The sequence below is a fragment of the Megalobrama amblycephala genome, linkage group LG2 (assembly GCF_018812025.1).
Source record: "Megalobrama amblycephala isolate DHTTF-2021 linkage group LG2, ASM1881202v1, whole genome shotgun sequence".
In the NCBI taxonomy this organism is placed as follows: domain Eukaryota; kingdom Metazoa; phylum Chordata; class Actinopteri; order Cypriniformes; family Xenocyprididae; genus Megalobrama; species Megalobrama amblycephala.
Genome location: NC_063045.1, coordinates 14,875,420 through 14,892,694, shown reverse-complemented (window position 1 = coordinate 14,892,694; position 17,275 = coordinate 14,875,420). Strand labels below are relative to the sequence as shown.

General features: G+C 37.7%; 1 protein-coding gene across 17 annotated transcripts in view; it reads left to right on the top strand.

Moving 5' to 3' along the window:
* celf5a (cugbp, Elav-like family member 5a) overlaps positions 1–17,275 on the top strand; it is a 241,567-nt gene that overhangs the window by 208,682 nt on the left and 15,610 nt on the right. For 11 of the 17 annotated variants that reach the window (XM_048182960.1, XM_048182955.1, XM_048182969.1 and 8 more), the window contains exon 7: positions 8,932–9,097. In XM_048182960.1, the coding sequence (XP_048038917.1) occupies positions 8,932–9,097 (166 nt within the window). The remainder of the gene's footprint in view (positions 1–8,931; positions 9,098–17,275) is intronic. The other 6 variants (XM_048182963.1, XM_048182970.1, XM_048182962.1 and 3 more) reach the window with 1 other exon arrangement.

Here is a 17,275-nt window from a genome sequence, read left to right as displayed (position 1 = left end):
ATTCAGCTTGTGGCAAAGTTTGTGAGTTTGTTCCAAGTTTTACATAAATGTACTTTTTAAAAAATTATATATACACATTACCTGAGATGATGACTTAAGTTTTAGTTAACAAAAACCTCACTGGTAAATACAGAATTTGTACAATAGCAACTTATGATTTTGTGTAATGCCGTTTCCATACCACTAGGTGTCAGTATAAGGCATGAACGACATTGTCAATATAGCCAGAAAAGAAGACTGAGTGCACCTTTAAAGATACTTAGGCTGTGGCTGCGTCTGAAAACCTAGGTAGCTGTCTTGCTGCCTCGCTGTCTTATAAGAGAATGACTTGTACGGCAGTGTTTGTGCATGAAGGTACCTCACGAAATTGATTTCGGACAGACTTCTGAGGCAGCGTAAGAGTTCAATGATCTACAGCAATATAGCGCGAGCTTTGGTGAGAACTGAACAAATATTTAATTATTACAGTAGTAATTTCTCTATAGAAATGATATCAAAATTGAAATATGTTGGTCAATATCGTACATTTATACACAAAATGAGCAGCAAACACAACTTTCGGACGCCATCTTTATTTTTCTAGCTCAACTGTCACAGAATGGAAAGCACAGGATTGTGGGATATCAAAGGCAGCTAAGGCTACATCCATGCTTCCTTCAAAAATCGATCTGAGGAAGGTATCTCATGAGACAGGAAGTGAAGCTAACACTGGATTCGGACATGCCTTGATGCCTTACTACCTTGAAATGTGTCCTCAGAAGGCAGCATTTTCCAGTTTTCGGACGCAGCCATTGTTCCAGTTCGGTTCGGTTTTATGCCCTTCCCTTGCTAACTTCCCTCAATCTCATTGACTCAGATGTACGTCATTGCTTATGTTGCAAGAGTGCCCACTACTGGAAGAACCTTTGCAATGGGCTGAATTGGAACATTCTAAGCCCTTGATCACTTGGAATATGCCATGGAGTTGATTTATTATTTGCATTTTTTCCCTTACGAAATTGCTTAATGCAGCATTCTATATGAATATAGATGTGTTTTGGTTGAACTACAAAATAATTAATATATCATAGAGTTGTTTGTGGTGGGGCTAAATTTAATGCAATCTGCGGTGGCGTCACAATTGTGTTGCATTGTGGTATATGGAGCTGCCAGAAGTGTACATATGATGTAGACTCGCTCCCTGTCAAAATCAAGGGGTCGAGGGTCTGTGCATATAAACTTCACTCGTCCACTTCATGAAGTGGAACGCCCTTCAGAATGGCGGCAGGGATTCCCCCGATGGGAAGTACTTAGGGAAGTTCGCGAGTGCGTGTCTAAAAGAGAAATGAAACGCAGCCCTAGAATTCTCCAATACATGATTTTCTTCTAGGTTTTTATAAATTGTAACACAACAAATGCTAATGCTAAATGTTAGCGTGTTATTTGATATAAATGATAGCCTACCTGGTATTTGGGCCTAGCCCAAATGATTGAGCAGCTTGTTTAGTACAGGTTAGCTTTACTTTTCTAAGCAATTGCTTTACAATTTACGCCTGGCGGATGATAAATAAGCCTAAAAATCCTGCATTTAAGGAGGTAACTCAAACTAATGCAAACCTGGTTCGCAGCCTATTATAAAGATTTCATTGGTCATGTCATTCACAGTGCTGATTGCTTAAACAATGCTGAAACTAACCCTACAACCTTAACATTAATAAAGGGTTGGTAGCACAAGGGATAGATAGCATTAATATTTGTCACGATCAGATGCATTCATGATATTTCTAAACTCTGAACAGAATCCATCAGTTCTGAATATTTCTTGACAGGTTACTGCATGATTGAGTTGACCAATGAAATCAGAAGCGGGCAGGGTTTGGGGCAAAAACACACAACTGTGTCATATCATGACCAAAATATAACTTTTTGTGGCTATTTCGAGCTGGGCTAGTAAGTAACCATCCAGCAAACGCCATAGCTACCACCTAGCAATGAACTAAAAACATTTCAAACACCAAAACGACTGCATTAGCAGGCATGCTAGCATTGTAGCAGCAAGTTAGCAAGTCGCTAACTCCACTAGCATTTTCCACGTTCTACTGTTAACTCATTTCCTCACCTGAGCAGAACCTGAAAGGGTTTCCGACAGGCATTTGTTGCGCCAAACAGCATAAGCTAACGTTTAGCTTCAGATATGGCAATGGTACATTTAGAAACGTGGAGGACGAGCAAATTAAGAGGCTCCTTCCACAAACACAGCTGTGCAGAGGATTACTGGGTTGAGCTGACAGCCAGTAAATTGGATTTTAGTCAGAGCAGAGGAGGGGGCATCTGAGCGCAAATTGGAGGGGTAATAGTGCTGACAACATCGTGGCAAAAGACAGATGCGTTTTTTTAAAAAGGTACATCTAACTCCTGAATCTGACAAACAGCTTATCATTCAGTATTACATGAAGATGTTGAAAATATCAGATGCGGCCCCGTCCTCGTCTCTGGAGTGGAATGGGGGGTGTGACATAAACACGCGATGAAAGCGAGAAACATTAATTTTCTTTCAGACGCTCTTGTCAATACAAGCCGAACATCTTTTATCTGTCTTTTTCTCCCGCTGCCTCGTGTTTGATCTTTTTCCTTTTTCTAAGCGGAGCCATCTTCATTTTCGGCTTTCTTTTTTTCTCTCTTTTTTTGGAAGATGAATAAAAGCGCGGCTGTTGATGGAAAGCCAGAAAGATCTCTTTTACTTGACGCCAATCACCAGAGACGGTGCATTAGATTAATATGACGCACAAATTGCTTGAAAGCACTTCAGAATGTTCTGAAGCCAACATTAATGAGGGGAATGTTTGTCTGGGTATTTTTGGGAGGAGGGTGCTGAGGAGGGGGGCACACTCTCTGCTATTGACCTACATTGCCCCCTGTTGTTGGGAAATATAAGTATTTGATATTCAAAGAGCTTTAAACGTGTTTGTTTCTTTTTTATACATCTGTTTCAAACAACATTATAGTTTTAATGCACTGTTTGGAAGCATTCTCTCTTATGGACCATCTAGAAATAGGCAAAATGATTGATGTGTTATATAGAAATATAGAATCTCACCCCTTGTTTCTCAGTTATATAGTTCACTTGAAATGTCTTTTTAGGTGTAAATGGACACTTTGCAGAAATAAGATATATACTGTACATATAAACCACCCTCTTCACGCAAAATGTACAACACAGAAATATCCAAATGGAAGCGGACTCAAGCCCTAAACATATTCTACACATTTTTGTGAGTGTAAATGCTTTTAGATATGCAAGATGTGCTTTTAGAATTCGTGCAACGTAATTCATAACGTAATACAAATACATGTTGCATTCTCAGCATTGCCACAGGGGGCGCTACAGTGGACAATAGTGTAAACTGACTATGTAACATTATCATAACTGATTTTTGCTTCTCAAATGAATTTATCTTGTTTTAAAGATGCGTGAAACTTTGTTTTCAAGAATCTTTGATGAATGGAAGTACAGCATTTCTTTGAAATAGAGGTCTTTTGTATTTACTGTTACTTTTGATCAATTAAACCTAATCTTGAATGCCTCAGACTTTTTAATGTTAGTGTTGATGGTTTACAGAAAAATATTAAGAAGCAAAAACTGTTTTCAACATTGATAATAAGAAGAAATGTTTCTTTACTACTAAATTCGCATATTAGAAATATTTCTGAAGGATTTATGAGAGTAATGATGCTGAACATTCAGAGGAATAAATTACATTTTAAAATAGAAAACAGTTCATTTAATAATATTTCAAATATTACAGGTTTTACTGTATTTTTAATTTAAAAAAATGCAGCTTTGGTGAGCATAAAAGACATTAGAAACATTAAAAAATCTGAATGATTTCAAACTTTTTAAAAAATGTTGTATTATTTGTCTTAAAAAAGATCAGATCAGATATTTCTTTTCTGGAAAACAAGACAAAATACTGCTTAGCAAAAAAAAGAAAGTTTGCACTCCAAGAGGGAATGTATGAATGTTAATTAATACCAAGCATTAAATTTTTTGCACTTGCATACTTGTGTAAAATATGTTTTCTGGCTCAAAACAAGCTCTGGTACAACCAAAACTATGTTTGCACCATCTCTGAGTTTAGTCCTGAAGATGTGCCTCAGTAAACAGCAGAAAAAGGAGCGAAGCCGTTTCAGGCAATCTTACAGGGCCAGGGACCTTAATAACCGGGGTCCTCGCATTCAGCTCACTCCATTTCTCGTCTCTCTATAAATATCTCTCCAGTCATCCCGCCATTCTCCCTGCACTGCACCAGGGCCAGACCGACTGTAAGGGGTCATGTGTGATGCAGGCAGCGGTGGGCAGAGACACAGAGCAGCTCTGGGTAGATAATTGCCAAGTGATAAAGAGGTGATTGCCTGGTGGCACCGAGGGAGACTAATGCCATCGGCAAGCCATAAAAAAACCCACATGCCTGACACTAAACGAATGCCGTCACCAGGGCAACTTCTTCCCGTGGCCGCTTCTGTTTTTTTCCCCATTTTGAAGGAAGAAAAGGTTACGACCTCGGTGATGAAGACTTCGCTGAAGGCAATTTGGTCCCTTTTGCCTGCGCTTGAATGCTTCCTGTCTATTCAGGATGCTGGGTAATGTTTTAGTTCTGAAATTTTCAGGCATAGTTGACCCAGTTGAAATGTTAGAATTATTTGTAGTTGTGTTAATATTTATAATGATTATTTCACCTTCATGTTGTTCCAAACTTGTGTGCCTTTTTAGATTTTTTTTAATATAGCTCTTCTTAGTAGCCTGTGGAGACCTGTCGAAACTTAAATCTACACAAAGAAAGCCACAACATTCCTTAGTTTCAGAAAGTTGTACAACACATTTATGTGCAGCTGAAATCAGTCTCTTGTTCACACGTTTACTATTTTCTACATGGTGAATGGCACATAGTGCACTATATAGGGGATAGGGAACGATTCAGACAGGGTAAATATGCTTTTCATTGGGGCAAATGAAGTCTGGTTTCACATTAGTGTCACACAAACCTATCCAGAGACACCAGAGCACAGAGCGGATCATATGCGTGAGTCGGCGCAGACCAGAAAGCGTAACGGGCCCATCTGAATTCTGCACAGAATACTATATTTTAAAGTGATATGGAAGATTAGGAGGAGGATAGAGATCAGGAGGAAACTGACACTTTACCGATCTTAATGGCTCTGGACAAGCTGTGATATAAACAATTGGCTATTTTTAAAAAGGGGATGAGCTGTTTGAAATGTCCTGTCTTCCACAGTAAATAATGCTGCGCGTTTCAAGGCAGGTGCTCTTAGGGCGTGTCCGAATACACTTTTGCTAGTTTGACTGAAAAAAATGTTCGGCGCGGCAGGCGCTTGATCCAAAAGGGTTGTACCTAGTTTCTTAATGAGTCATGGGTGTGTTTTGGGCTTAACATGCAATAAACCAATCAGAGTCTCATCTCCCATTCCCTTTACGTGCATTGTATACCCGCCTATAGGCGTAAATTACTAACGTGCCCTTTAAATAACAAAGAAAATACCACGCCATTGACTTTGGACCAGGTTTTAGTTGGTCAATGGCGTTTTCAGTTCATCATGAAAATAGCAACACGCCAACAGTGCGCCTGAACACACCTCGTTTTCAGACCAGTATGTCAATGGGCGAACGGATGGGCGCGAGTGCATTTGCTATTTAAACAACGTGGGCGCTGGACACTGTGTCAGGCTGAAACTAGCAAAAAACTCTTGCTTCGGGCCTGGCGTTGCATTGCGCCGGGTGTATGATTGGGCCCAAGGTGTTTAATCAATTAAAAAGTACATTTTAAAGAAAAAATTCCTGAATAGTAACGGTTTCGAAACACACCATACTGGATATAACCTGCTTTGGTGACATATCCTCGGATAAACTCCTGAAATCCAACAGTTAATGCCTTGCGACTTACATAGGATGACTCACTTGACAGCTGAGCACGGCCAGGCATTTCACTCACGTCGGATGCTTCAACGTCACATTTGCATAGGCCGTACTATTTGAATTCATGATTGGTTTACTGCCAAATTAAAATCTTAAACAGAATGATAAAATATCGTTATTAAACGGTTAATGTTAATTTCAAATAAGCTTTTCTGTTCAGTGCGATTGAACTTGATTTCATTTTACATTGTACACAAAAACACCATAAAATCACCATAAAAGTAGGTCATACAACTCTTGCACTAATATATTCCAAGTCTTTGAAAGTTGTACAACACCTTTACGCTAGTAATTTTTAAAATTTAATTCAGTTTAAACATTGGCAATCTTGGTCACCATTTACTGTCATTGTATGGAATATTTTCATCGCATACACAAAAATAGCATAAAATCACCCTAAAACTAGGTCAAACATTGAAAATCTTGGTCACCATTCAATTTCATTGTATCAAATAGAGCAGCTTGGACATTCTGCTAAACTTCTTTTATATTCTACACAAGAAATAAAGTGTTTAGAATGACAGGTGAGTGAATGATGACAAAATGTTCATTTTTGGCTGAACTATGCCTTTAAATAAGAATAACACAGATACACAAGAGATGTTTTTTTTAATAGTCTCGTTCGGCTGCCGACAGCCGAAGGGCCTTGTTTTTCTTTTCTTTTTTCCCCTCCTCTCCCCTCCACCTCCTCCAAGAACAAATTGATGTTGCTCACTTCTCCCCAACATAATTACATGCTTGGGCCTCCAATTTTCTGTTTTAATTCCTAAAGAGCAGAACTGAATGCCACATCGTTATCTGAGGCAATCTGGTGGCAGCCATGAAAGGCGACATTATCCGAGCCGTTCATGGAGGGAAATTACAATATGGAAGTCTTCAACTCACCGCACTACGCTCTGCCCAAAGCCTGTCCCTCTGGCTTTTAAAGGGCATTAGCAAACTGTCACCCGGCTAGAGCCAGCCAGCTTAACTCTGACGCCCCATTCAGCAGGAAGGAAGAGGCCGCGAGATGGGCACAAAAGCGTCTGATTACTGTGGAATGGCTATTACATGGCGGCGAGAGACCAGACTGTCTTGAAGGTTGACAAATGCATTAAACCAGTGGTCCGTGACCCATTTTTAACTTCCAAAATTCTTGCAAACTCACCTACATAACAATTTAGCAACAAACTTCAGGTGGCGAAATACGTTCTTAACAATAACAACTAAATAATGCAACATAATCTTTTTTTTGTGTCCAGTACAAATATATTTTAAAAATCCTTAAAACAAGAGACATTTCCTAGAGAAGTAACACTGCATAAAATATGATAGTTTGGTTTCATATTTTATTAATCTAAGATTATACAGTTTTCATATATATATTTCTTATATATTACAAATATATATATATATATATATATATTTTTTTTTTTTTTTTTTTTTTTTTTGAAGCTGTATATTTAATATAGGTCTAAACTATGACTGCAAAAATTATGGTTAAAAATGTGAATACTTCTGAATTGATTTTGAATACCTCTGAATTAATGTATTCCCATTTTTACGATTGTTACACAATGCCATACTACTTAGTTTATTTAGCATATTTGTGCCGAGTTTTTGTTTATATATTTAGTAAACTTATTTGTGCTCCTTATTTCCCGAGAACTGTAGGATATTTTACCTGTAGGATAATAGATGATCCTCAGCAGTTTGTTGATGGAATTATGCAAATGAAAGGAGGAGTTTATAGATAATAGTGCAGTTGAGGCTTATAGATTTGTTTTGTGGGTGGACGGCATCTTTCAGGCTCAGTGACAAGGCCAATGAGAGAATATGATTGCTTTTCTACTATCTAGGGATGAAACACCGGCAGAGAGCAAAGCACCATGTGCCTACATGAACAATATCATCCTCAGCATTCAAATGAAGAGTGGCAGCTTGATGATTATTGTATGAAGTAGCATCTTACTTTTGGCCTCTATGGGGACTAAATACTGTGATATACAGGAATGACGTTTGATTAGTTGTAGTATACTTTTGCTGGACGGGAATAGTTTGGTGTCTACTACGTTTTTCAAAAGAATTGTTCTGGCTAATAGACTTTAGTTAGAGTAGACAGTGTATTATATTTAATTTGTTATGAACAAAAGCAGCCTTGCATCAATTGAAAATGCAAAAATTTCCAGTGGATATGGGTTATGAAACGCCATTCGTAACCCATTTTGCTTCTGCAATGTGACACATTTCTAAGTGAATATGAGAATATGAGATCAACTATTTATTTATTTTAATAGTATACCTTATTTTTTTAGTTGTATATTCCAAAATATCTATTGCCAGCCTCATTTTCATTCCCAACAAATTAAATATTGTGTCTACTCTGACAAAAGTCTATAGGTGCATGGTGACGTTATTAGAAGAGACGTAACATACGAACGCATTTCTCGTGTACGATGCATGTAAACTAGAATTTATGCGTAAGGTATGATTTGAATCTGATGATCATTTAGCCTGGATCTAAGAATATCAGCGTCAACGTAACAATGACATATTCAGCCTTGATAGCTGTCACGTCATAAAGGAAAATGCGGGGGAAAGAAGTTTCGCTGTCAAGGCCATGAAGAAAGCATTACCTTAAAGTTTGAAAGGGAAAAAAATGAATACAATTCAAATTTTCCTGCTCCGAACTCCCAGGTCCCTTAAGGACTACAATAATATGTGCGTCGATCCCTCTATTAGAATGAGCCAGACCGACAGCTATTGAAATGTTTCAAGGGGGCTTGTGACAGCACTCTGACTGGGAAGATGGACGCTTTCACTAAACATAGGTTGACACATTTTTCTCTTTTTCCGCTCTACTTTCTTCTCTACTCTGCGAAGCACTGCCTATCCATCATGCCCCCATGTAGCCTGTGTGCTTCTAGTAACTTTTCTCTCTCTCTCTTTCCTCTCTGCTTTCTGTTTTCTCTATCCGGCAGCTGATGCAGCAGCAGGCGGCCCTCATGGCTGCCAGTCACGGAGGCTACCTGGCACCCAGCGTGGCCTTTCCCACCACCCAGATCCACCAGATGGGGGCGCTCAATATCAACAGCCTGCCGCCCACCCCCATGACCCCGGTGTCGGGTGAGTTTCATCAGACACTGGGTGAGCAACAGCGCTTCATTTCCTCTCTTACGGGATGGGGTCTTCTTAGCATTATGTTAATTGGACCGCACACAGTCAGTTCACAAGATTACATACACTTTAAAAGTTAGATTTTTGTTGGACTAAAGCAATAATTCATTTTTAGTGTGACCAGAAATGATTTTTGTGCATCTAAATAATGCAGTTGGCCCCTCATTGTGTGCCAACTTTTTTTAAAAAATATTTAGTTATATCCAGTTGCGCATTTTGTCATTTATTCTTGGACGACTGTTTGACTACTCAAAAACCTTCTGTAGCTTGATTGTAACTGTGCGTGTAAACGTAGTCGTGTTCTGTTTGCGTAGTTTACAGTTTATTAAATGAAGATTCTGTCATTAATTATTCACCCTCATGTCGCTCCAGTCCCTTAAGACCTTCATTCATCTTCGGAACACAAATTTAGATATCTTTAATGAAATCCATGACCCGTCTGGCCTCCAATAGACTGTCAATTACCACTGTCAAGGCCCAGAAAGGTAGTAAGGACATCGTTAAAATAGTCCATGTGACTACGGTGGTTCAACCTTAACCCTCTGGAGTCTGAGGCTGATTTGGGGCCTGGAGAAGTTTTGACATGCCCTGACATTTGTGCTTTTTTCAGTTGTTCATAAACATATTAATGACACAAGTGTCATTACACTGTATTCAGCACAAACTAGGCTACCATAATATGTGAGGAACATGTGTGTACATGTTTGTGTTTTTGAAGGAATAACGTTTATGCGTGGTTACTGAAAAAACAAAAAACTTAAGTCACTGATATAAGGCCAATAAAAGTATATTAAATCTGTGTTCACAAGACTTTTGGGTATTGAAGGTTGTAGACTAGAGTTTTTGCTTCAAAATTATGTAAAAATTATGCTGACTACTCTTTCATTTATAACAATATACTGGTTTAGTTTTTGTAAGACACTTTTTGCCAAGAAACACGGTATGCGAGGAGGCGTGAATCTCCATGAATAATGGCTCATTCTCACCTGTGAAGACAAAAGAATTGAATAGTAATGACCTGAAAAGACTTGCATATTAATGAGGCATTTCAGTCAGGTAGGCTGTGAAAAAAAACTTCTGTGATGTCTCAAGCTCATCATGGTATATGAAACATACAGAAAAATTTTATTACAATATAAAATAATGGTTTTATATTATACTTTAAAATATAATGTATTTCTGTGATGCAAAGAGTCTGAATATAGGCTTTTAGTTTAAAAGCATGCACATTTGGAGAAATATAGGATTCTCATATGTTTATGTCAATTTTCTATACAGAGGAGTTATTTTTTATTTAATATTCATTGTTATCTCTATGAGCGCTGGTGTTTGCAATTCATACTGCAGCCGGAGGGCGCTCTGTGCATTTTAGTCCACAAATTCACCTAAGAAGAAGACGATATTCCATGAATGGTGTTTACCAATTCATACTACAGCCGGAGGGCGCTAAAGAAACAAAAACTCACTTAAAACTTATCAATAGAAGAAAACAAACAGGAATTTACTGAATGTCTTCCAGAGATCGCTAACCATGGCTTTTTCATCCAGATAAACAATTTTCAAGGCAATAAATACACGATTGAGATGATGAATGCATGTGTTGTCTCTGAATTTGCCTGTGAATAGCGCTGGCTCCGTGGGCGTGGCCGCATTAGTGGGTAATGAGCTGAATCACGGACTTCTGACATGGCTCTCTTTTCATACAGATTACATAAACACAGAATGTTTGTTTTCGATTTGACTTGCACGATTTAAAACCTGACATTTCAACGTTTTGTTAGACATAAGTATGAATTTTTTGTGATTAGTATTCACTAAGTTACACTTCATTTTCTGAGAACTATCAGATTGGACTTCGTTCAGAGGGAGATGAGAGATCACGCATCATGTTAGTTTTCTTTATTTTACAAAAAGCACAACATTTTGTTTTTACTCTGAGTGTATACAAATAAAAGGAGATATTCTATAGTTTCAATTGATGTATTACTTATGTCTCTATGACAAAAAATGACAGAGTATTTTAAGTCTGTTTTGCTGCAATGTGAAAAAAAACCTGCAAAACGCGCCGGCGCGTTTTTAGACCTCAGAGTGTTAATGTTATGAAGTGACGATAATACTTTTTGTGTGAAAAAAACAAAGACTTTATTCAACAGTAGTCACATGGAATATTTTAACGATGTCTTTACTACCTTTCTGGGCCTTGAAAGTGGTAATTGTGTTGCAGTCTATTGGAGGCCAGACAGCTCACGGATTTCATCAAAAATATCCTAATACGGGTCTTACGAGTTTGGACATGAGGGTGAGTAATAAATGACAAAAATTTTTGGGTGAACTAACCCTTTAAGAATACAGTACGTATAATTTTTGGATTGACAGACTTTTTTTCAGTAAAAAACTTGATTATAACTGTGCATGTAAACACTGGTGAAGCATTACTTTTTGATTGACAAAACTTTACACAATTTCACAAATGTCTTCAGTTTTTTGTGCAACCTTTTGCGTTAAACTTCGAAAAATGAGTGGAAGTGTGGATAGCCTTTGAGGTTTGGTTCTGATGCCATTTTTCTAAATTGAGGTATCAACTATTTCAGATAACTGACACAAAATTACATAACCTTTCTAACATTTCTTGCCCTGATTTTAAGCAAATCCCATCACGTCACATTTTAAGTTACAAAAACACCCATGCTGACATTTCCTAAATGGCACTCGCGTCAGAATTGCAGAATTGTCCATTTTAGTCGGAAAGCTTTGATAATCAGGACACACGGCTGCTCTGATTGTCATTCCCAACACCCCGTTATCATATAATCTAAACAAACATGAGATCTTACTGGATAATGGCCACCTTACGGCATTTGCTTATGCAGCAGTATTGCACTTTTCCAATCTCTTCTGAAAACATGCCACCCAGTGAATTATGCTCCGCTTTAACAAAGCTCATTCCTCTTTTGTCAACAGCACTGCTGTACCAATTTACACTGTACACCACGACACCGGACAATATCATTTGTCATTCCCGGTAAAGCACGTAGTTTGGCAACATATGAGTAGCTTGCAGCTAACTGGCCGGACGATTTCGAAGCACATTATTAGTTTTGTGGCTAATTGACTGACCGTGGAATGACAAAACGTTTGCGCTCTCATGCAAAGTTAAAACACAAGCTTTATTACCTGAGGGGCTGAACAGCAAGACGCTCCCACTGGCATCACATATAGATTTAATACGGTTCCATCTTTTACAAGCCGCCATCCAGTCCCATAAAAGCCTCGTCCAATTAAAGCTCCAGAGCTGTCAAGCCACACTCCTCCTCTGCTGAGGCTATCCATGTGTGGCATTACATGCAAATGTACTTACTTGCTACTTCAAATATTAAGTCAGACAGACAGGACGGTTTGTCAAATGTTTTGTCAAGACACATGCGATGCAAAACATGCACTTTTTCCATCACGGATCATCCGTCACACCCTGCATGTCTGTTTTATCATCACCCATTGTATTAGCAATCCTGAAATTCACAGGACTGCAACTGTTTATATCATAGAATTATACGTTGATGCCAGTTCACAGTTTACTGTTAAAGTACTACAATGGTACGATTATGGCATCAGATGTTAATATTATGGTGCTTTGATATACATATATAATGGTATTTACATTTTACTCCTTTTATATTTTAAAGAACATCATGATAAAATCATGTTCGAAGCATATTAATACCATGGTGTATTGTATGTCCCAAAAGCATGCTATTATTGTGGTACAATGGCAAATGTCCTTGAAATTATGTTAATATCATGGTAAATGTCAAAAAACATGGTATTACCATGGCAAAATGTCCATGAAACCACAGTTATGCCATGTTAAACATGACAAAACATGGTATTACCATGGTAAATGCTCATGAAACCATGATATTACCATGGTAAATGTCACAAAACATGATATTACCATGACAAATGTTCATGAAACCACAAGATTTCCATGGTAAATGTAATACCAAGACAAATTTTCATAAAACCATAGTAATGCCATGGTAAACATCACAAAACCATGTAAATGATAAAAGAAGAAACAAACGCACTGCCGTCTGAGGTGCCAGTCAGGAGGGATAAGTCCAAATGTGTATGAGAAATATGACTGCACACTCAACTTGCAAACAGTTTATTCACCAACGTTTCGGCAAAAAGCCTTTGTCAAGGTGTAATTTCACTCAGGGTAGAGAGAGCATAAATAGACAATCAACAGGTGCATACAATTAATCCCAATTAAATCTACAATCAAACAATTAAGTATTCTAAAAAACTGTCAAATATAAATTACAAGAATAAATACACATCATTATCAATAGAAACATCACCAACATTAAAAAGTAGAAGAAACACTTATAGAAAACAGCTGAGATCAAATTCAACATTCAGACCGCAAGGAGTAAGAGTTCTTAATTTATATATCCAATAGGCTTCACGTTTGAGTAAAATGCGATCAGGCTTTTTGCCGAAACTTTGGTGAATAAACTGTTTGCAAGTTGAGTGTGCAGTCATATTTCTCATATACATTACCATGTAAATGCTCATGAAACCATGATATTACCATGGCAAATGTCCATGAAGCTATGTCCATGATGTTGATAAATGTCAAAACATTTTATTATAATGGTAAATGTCTATGAAACCTAGTAAGTGTCACATAAACATAGTATTACCATGGTAAATACTGAACCAATGAACCGTGGTAATCACCTGGTAAGTTAATGGTACAGTTACTGCCATGTTTTTTGGACATGGTACCATGGTACTATGGTATGATATTTTCATTTAACTTGATGTACTAAAATAACTAAAACTGAAATTAAACATAATAACTACATATACATATTTTTTAAAAACAATTTTACTAAAAAAACAAAACTACTAACTTTAAAGGTGCCAATAGCGAAAAATGGCAGATGGAGCAATAATAACTGACATGATCCATGATATCATGATATTTTTAGTGATATTTTTAAATTGTTTCGTTAGCATGTTGCTAATGTACTGTTAAATGTGGTTAAAGTTACCATCGTTTCTTACTGTATTCACGGAGACGAGAGCTGTCGCTATTTTCATTATTAAACACTTGCAGACTGTATAATTCATAAACACAACTTCATTCTTTATAAATCTCTCCAATAGTGTGTAATGTTAGCTTTAGCCTGTTAGCCACGGAGCACAGCCTCAAACTCATTCAGAATCAAATGTAAACATCCAAATAAATACTATACTCTCAGGAATCGATGCATGCATGCAGCATGAATGACGAACATTTTGTAAAGATCCATTTTGAGGGTTATATTAGCTGTGTGAACTTTGTTTATGCTGTTTAAGGCAGTCGAGAGCTCGGGGGTGGGGGAGCGCGAGATTTAAAGGGGCCGCGCACTGAATCAGTACATATATAATTATGTCTCAAAATAGGCCGTTAAAAAAATTAATAAAAAACAATCTATGGGGTATTTTGAGCTGAAACTTCACAGACACGTTCAGGGGACACGTTAGACTTAATTACATCTTATTAAAACTGGTTCTAGGGCACCTTTAAAATTAAGATGGAAAATACACAAATAAACATTTTTTTTTTTACTTTGGTGTTCTTGTAAGTACCTTGCTGTACCATGTAAATACCAAGTGTTAAGTGTCCAAGAATCCTTGAAATAACCACGTCTTTTTTTTTTTTTTTTTTCTTTCCTCGCAAAAATGATCCAGCTCTGTGTAAAACAACCACTCTCTTATGTTTGGATTTTATCCTCTTTGACTAAGATCAATGTCATATTAGCATGCAATGCAGCTGCTGGGGTGAATTGGCCTCTCTTACACTGACTTAATTGAAAGAGACTGGCGGAGCTGCGCGGATCTCCTGTGGGCGCGAGATGTTCTGAAATATGCGCAGCATTGGACACACTCCTGTATGCGCGCGTGAGCTCTGCTCTTCTGATTGCCTTCCATTATTGAACCTATTGGAATCTGTTGCATTATTAATCATGGGCGAGAAAGAGCGTCTGGCGTTAAAAATATTCCAAGGACTACAATAAATAAGATATTCATACGATTTTTATTTCTTGTTCATTCATTCATTCGTTCATTTGCATCTCCCTGACAGGCACAGCACCTCTGGTTTATTCAATACATCTGCCTCTGTGCACACACTCCCTCTGATTGGTTGTGACTTGTGAATAAAGCATTGTGGAAGCACGGACTATACTGAAATCTGGTTCGATATTAAGAGCTAATGTTGCCTGAGAAATATTGTGTGCCGTCTTGAATAAACAGAATAAATGTTTTTGGATAAGGCTTTAAAATTGACTGAACAACTGATCTATTGTGATGCAAAAAAGCCTTGTTACATCCTTCCATCATGAAGTGGTTTTTAGGGAATTGTGCTGCAATCTGAAGACATCTGGCAAGAGTACAATTGAACGGCAGAACAGCTGCCACATCATCTGAGGCTGCTTTCAGATCTCCATCTTTTAGTTAATGCACAAGCGCGGAATATTATTAGAGTGAAATATCCTCTGTGTTAGAAATAACATTAACATGAAGTCACAAAGTATTAGCAGAACATCTCATTGTGCTCAGTCAGAGGTACAGATAAAAGATTTGCAAAATTGGATTACAAAATAAACAACATCTGGAAAATAATATTATGATATGGACCACAATGAACAATTTTAACACATTATGTACTGTATAGATGTTGTCATCAACAGTATTATTTAATATGACTTACACAACATGTCTTCATTTAAAGTCTTAAAGTCATTGGTAGGACTGGGTGACTGAACTGATTTTCTGATTTGAGTCGGATTCATTCAAGGTTGTGTTACGGCCTACAGGGTTTTTCCACCAGGTGGCGTTGTTCCGTGTTCTAGAGTGAGCGTCAGGAGCAGGTGTGGTGCGTTACCGGTGATTGCGCTTGTGTCAAGTAGGGCTGAAACGATTAGTCGACATTATCGACAACGTCGACAATAAAAAATTGTCGACAAATATTTTTGTTGTCGAATAGTCTCTTGATCTCATACGACCTATTTGAAGGGCCTGCAATAACGCAGTGTAACCAGTGGGGCGCTGTAGCGCAATACTGTAATGCAGCCCTCCCGGATCCAATCCAATAAAAGAAGTCAGCGCTTTTAGTGCAAACGAAGTTGAACCCGTGAAATGGGGGAGATTAACATAGCATAAACATAACAAACATAACGTTTAGCATAACTACAGAATACTGTCATGCAGGGCCACCAACTCTCATTCAAACTCACTGTTCTCACGCCACACGTTCATTTTCTCACAAAGTGAAAGATGGATCGCAGAGCAAAGAGGACACAGACAACGCACCGACAGATCAGGTTACTTTTGATATAAAACGAAGTCTAAGCTTTTAAATTCAGTCAATATTACTACGGGATTCAAACAATACTTGTGGTGGTGACGCTGTTTAACGTTGTGTGGCAGATCGCTGTAACACCTCGGTTTAAGCGGCATATGAACCTATTCCTCTCTATTACAGTGCGAAATAAACATGAATGAACATCAAAAAGTACTTACTGAACTTACTGAAATGAATCCATCTCCATTGTAATCACTTAATCAGAGTTTTAACCGCAGAAAGAAGTCAATAAAACTTGCAAACAAATATATCACACAAAATGTAACATTTACCTCAGGAAAGCCATTCAATGACCATAAACTCGATAGTTTGTGTGTGTGTGTGTGTGTGTGTGTGTGTGTGTGTGTGTGTGTGTGTGTGTGTGTGTGTGTGTGTGTATATATTGTTTTATTTACTAGTTAAAGTACAGTATAACTCAATATTTTAACTAATTGCTAAAGTAGAATAATCGAACAAAGCTTACTGATTAATCAGTGCAATAATTGATGATTAGTCGATTAATCGTTCTAATAATCGATAGATTAATCGATTATCAAAATAATCGTTTGTTGCAGCTCTAGTGTCAAGAGACCGTGAGTACAAAAAGGAATGGCGGAGTTGGACTGTGGCCGTTCATCTTTTCCTCTTCAGTCCCAGATTGTTTTTTTTTTCTTTATTTTTTTCCTTGAGTTGTAGTATTATTACTTTGACTTATTTTCTATTAAATGTTTATTTGTTAAATTGAGTTCCAT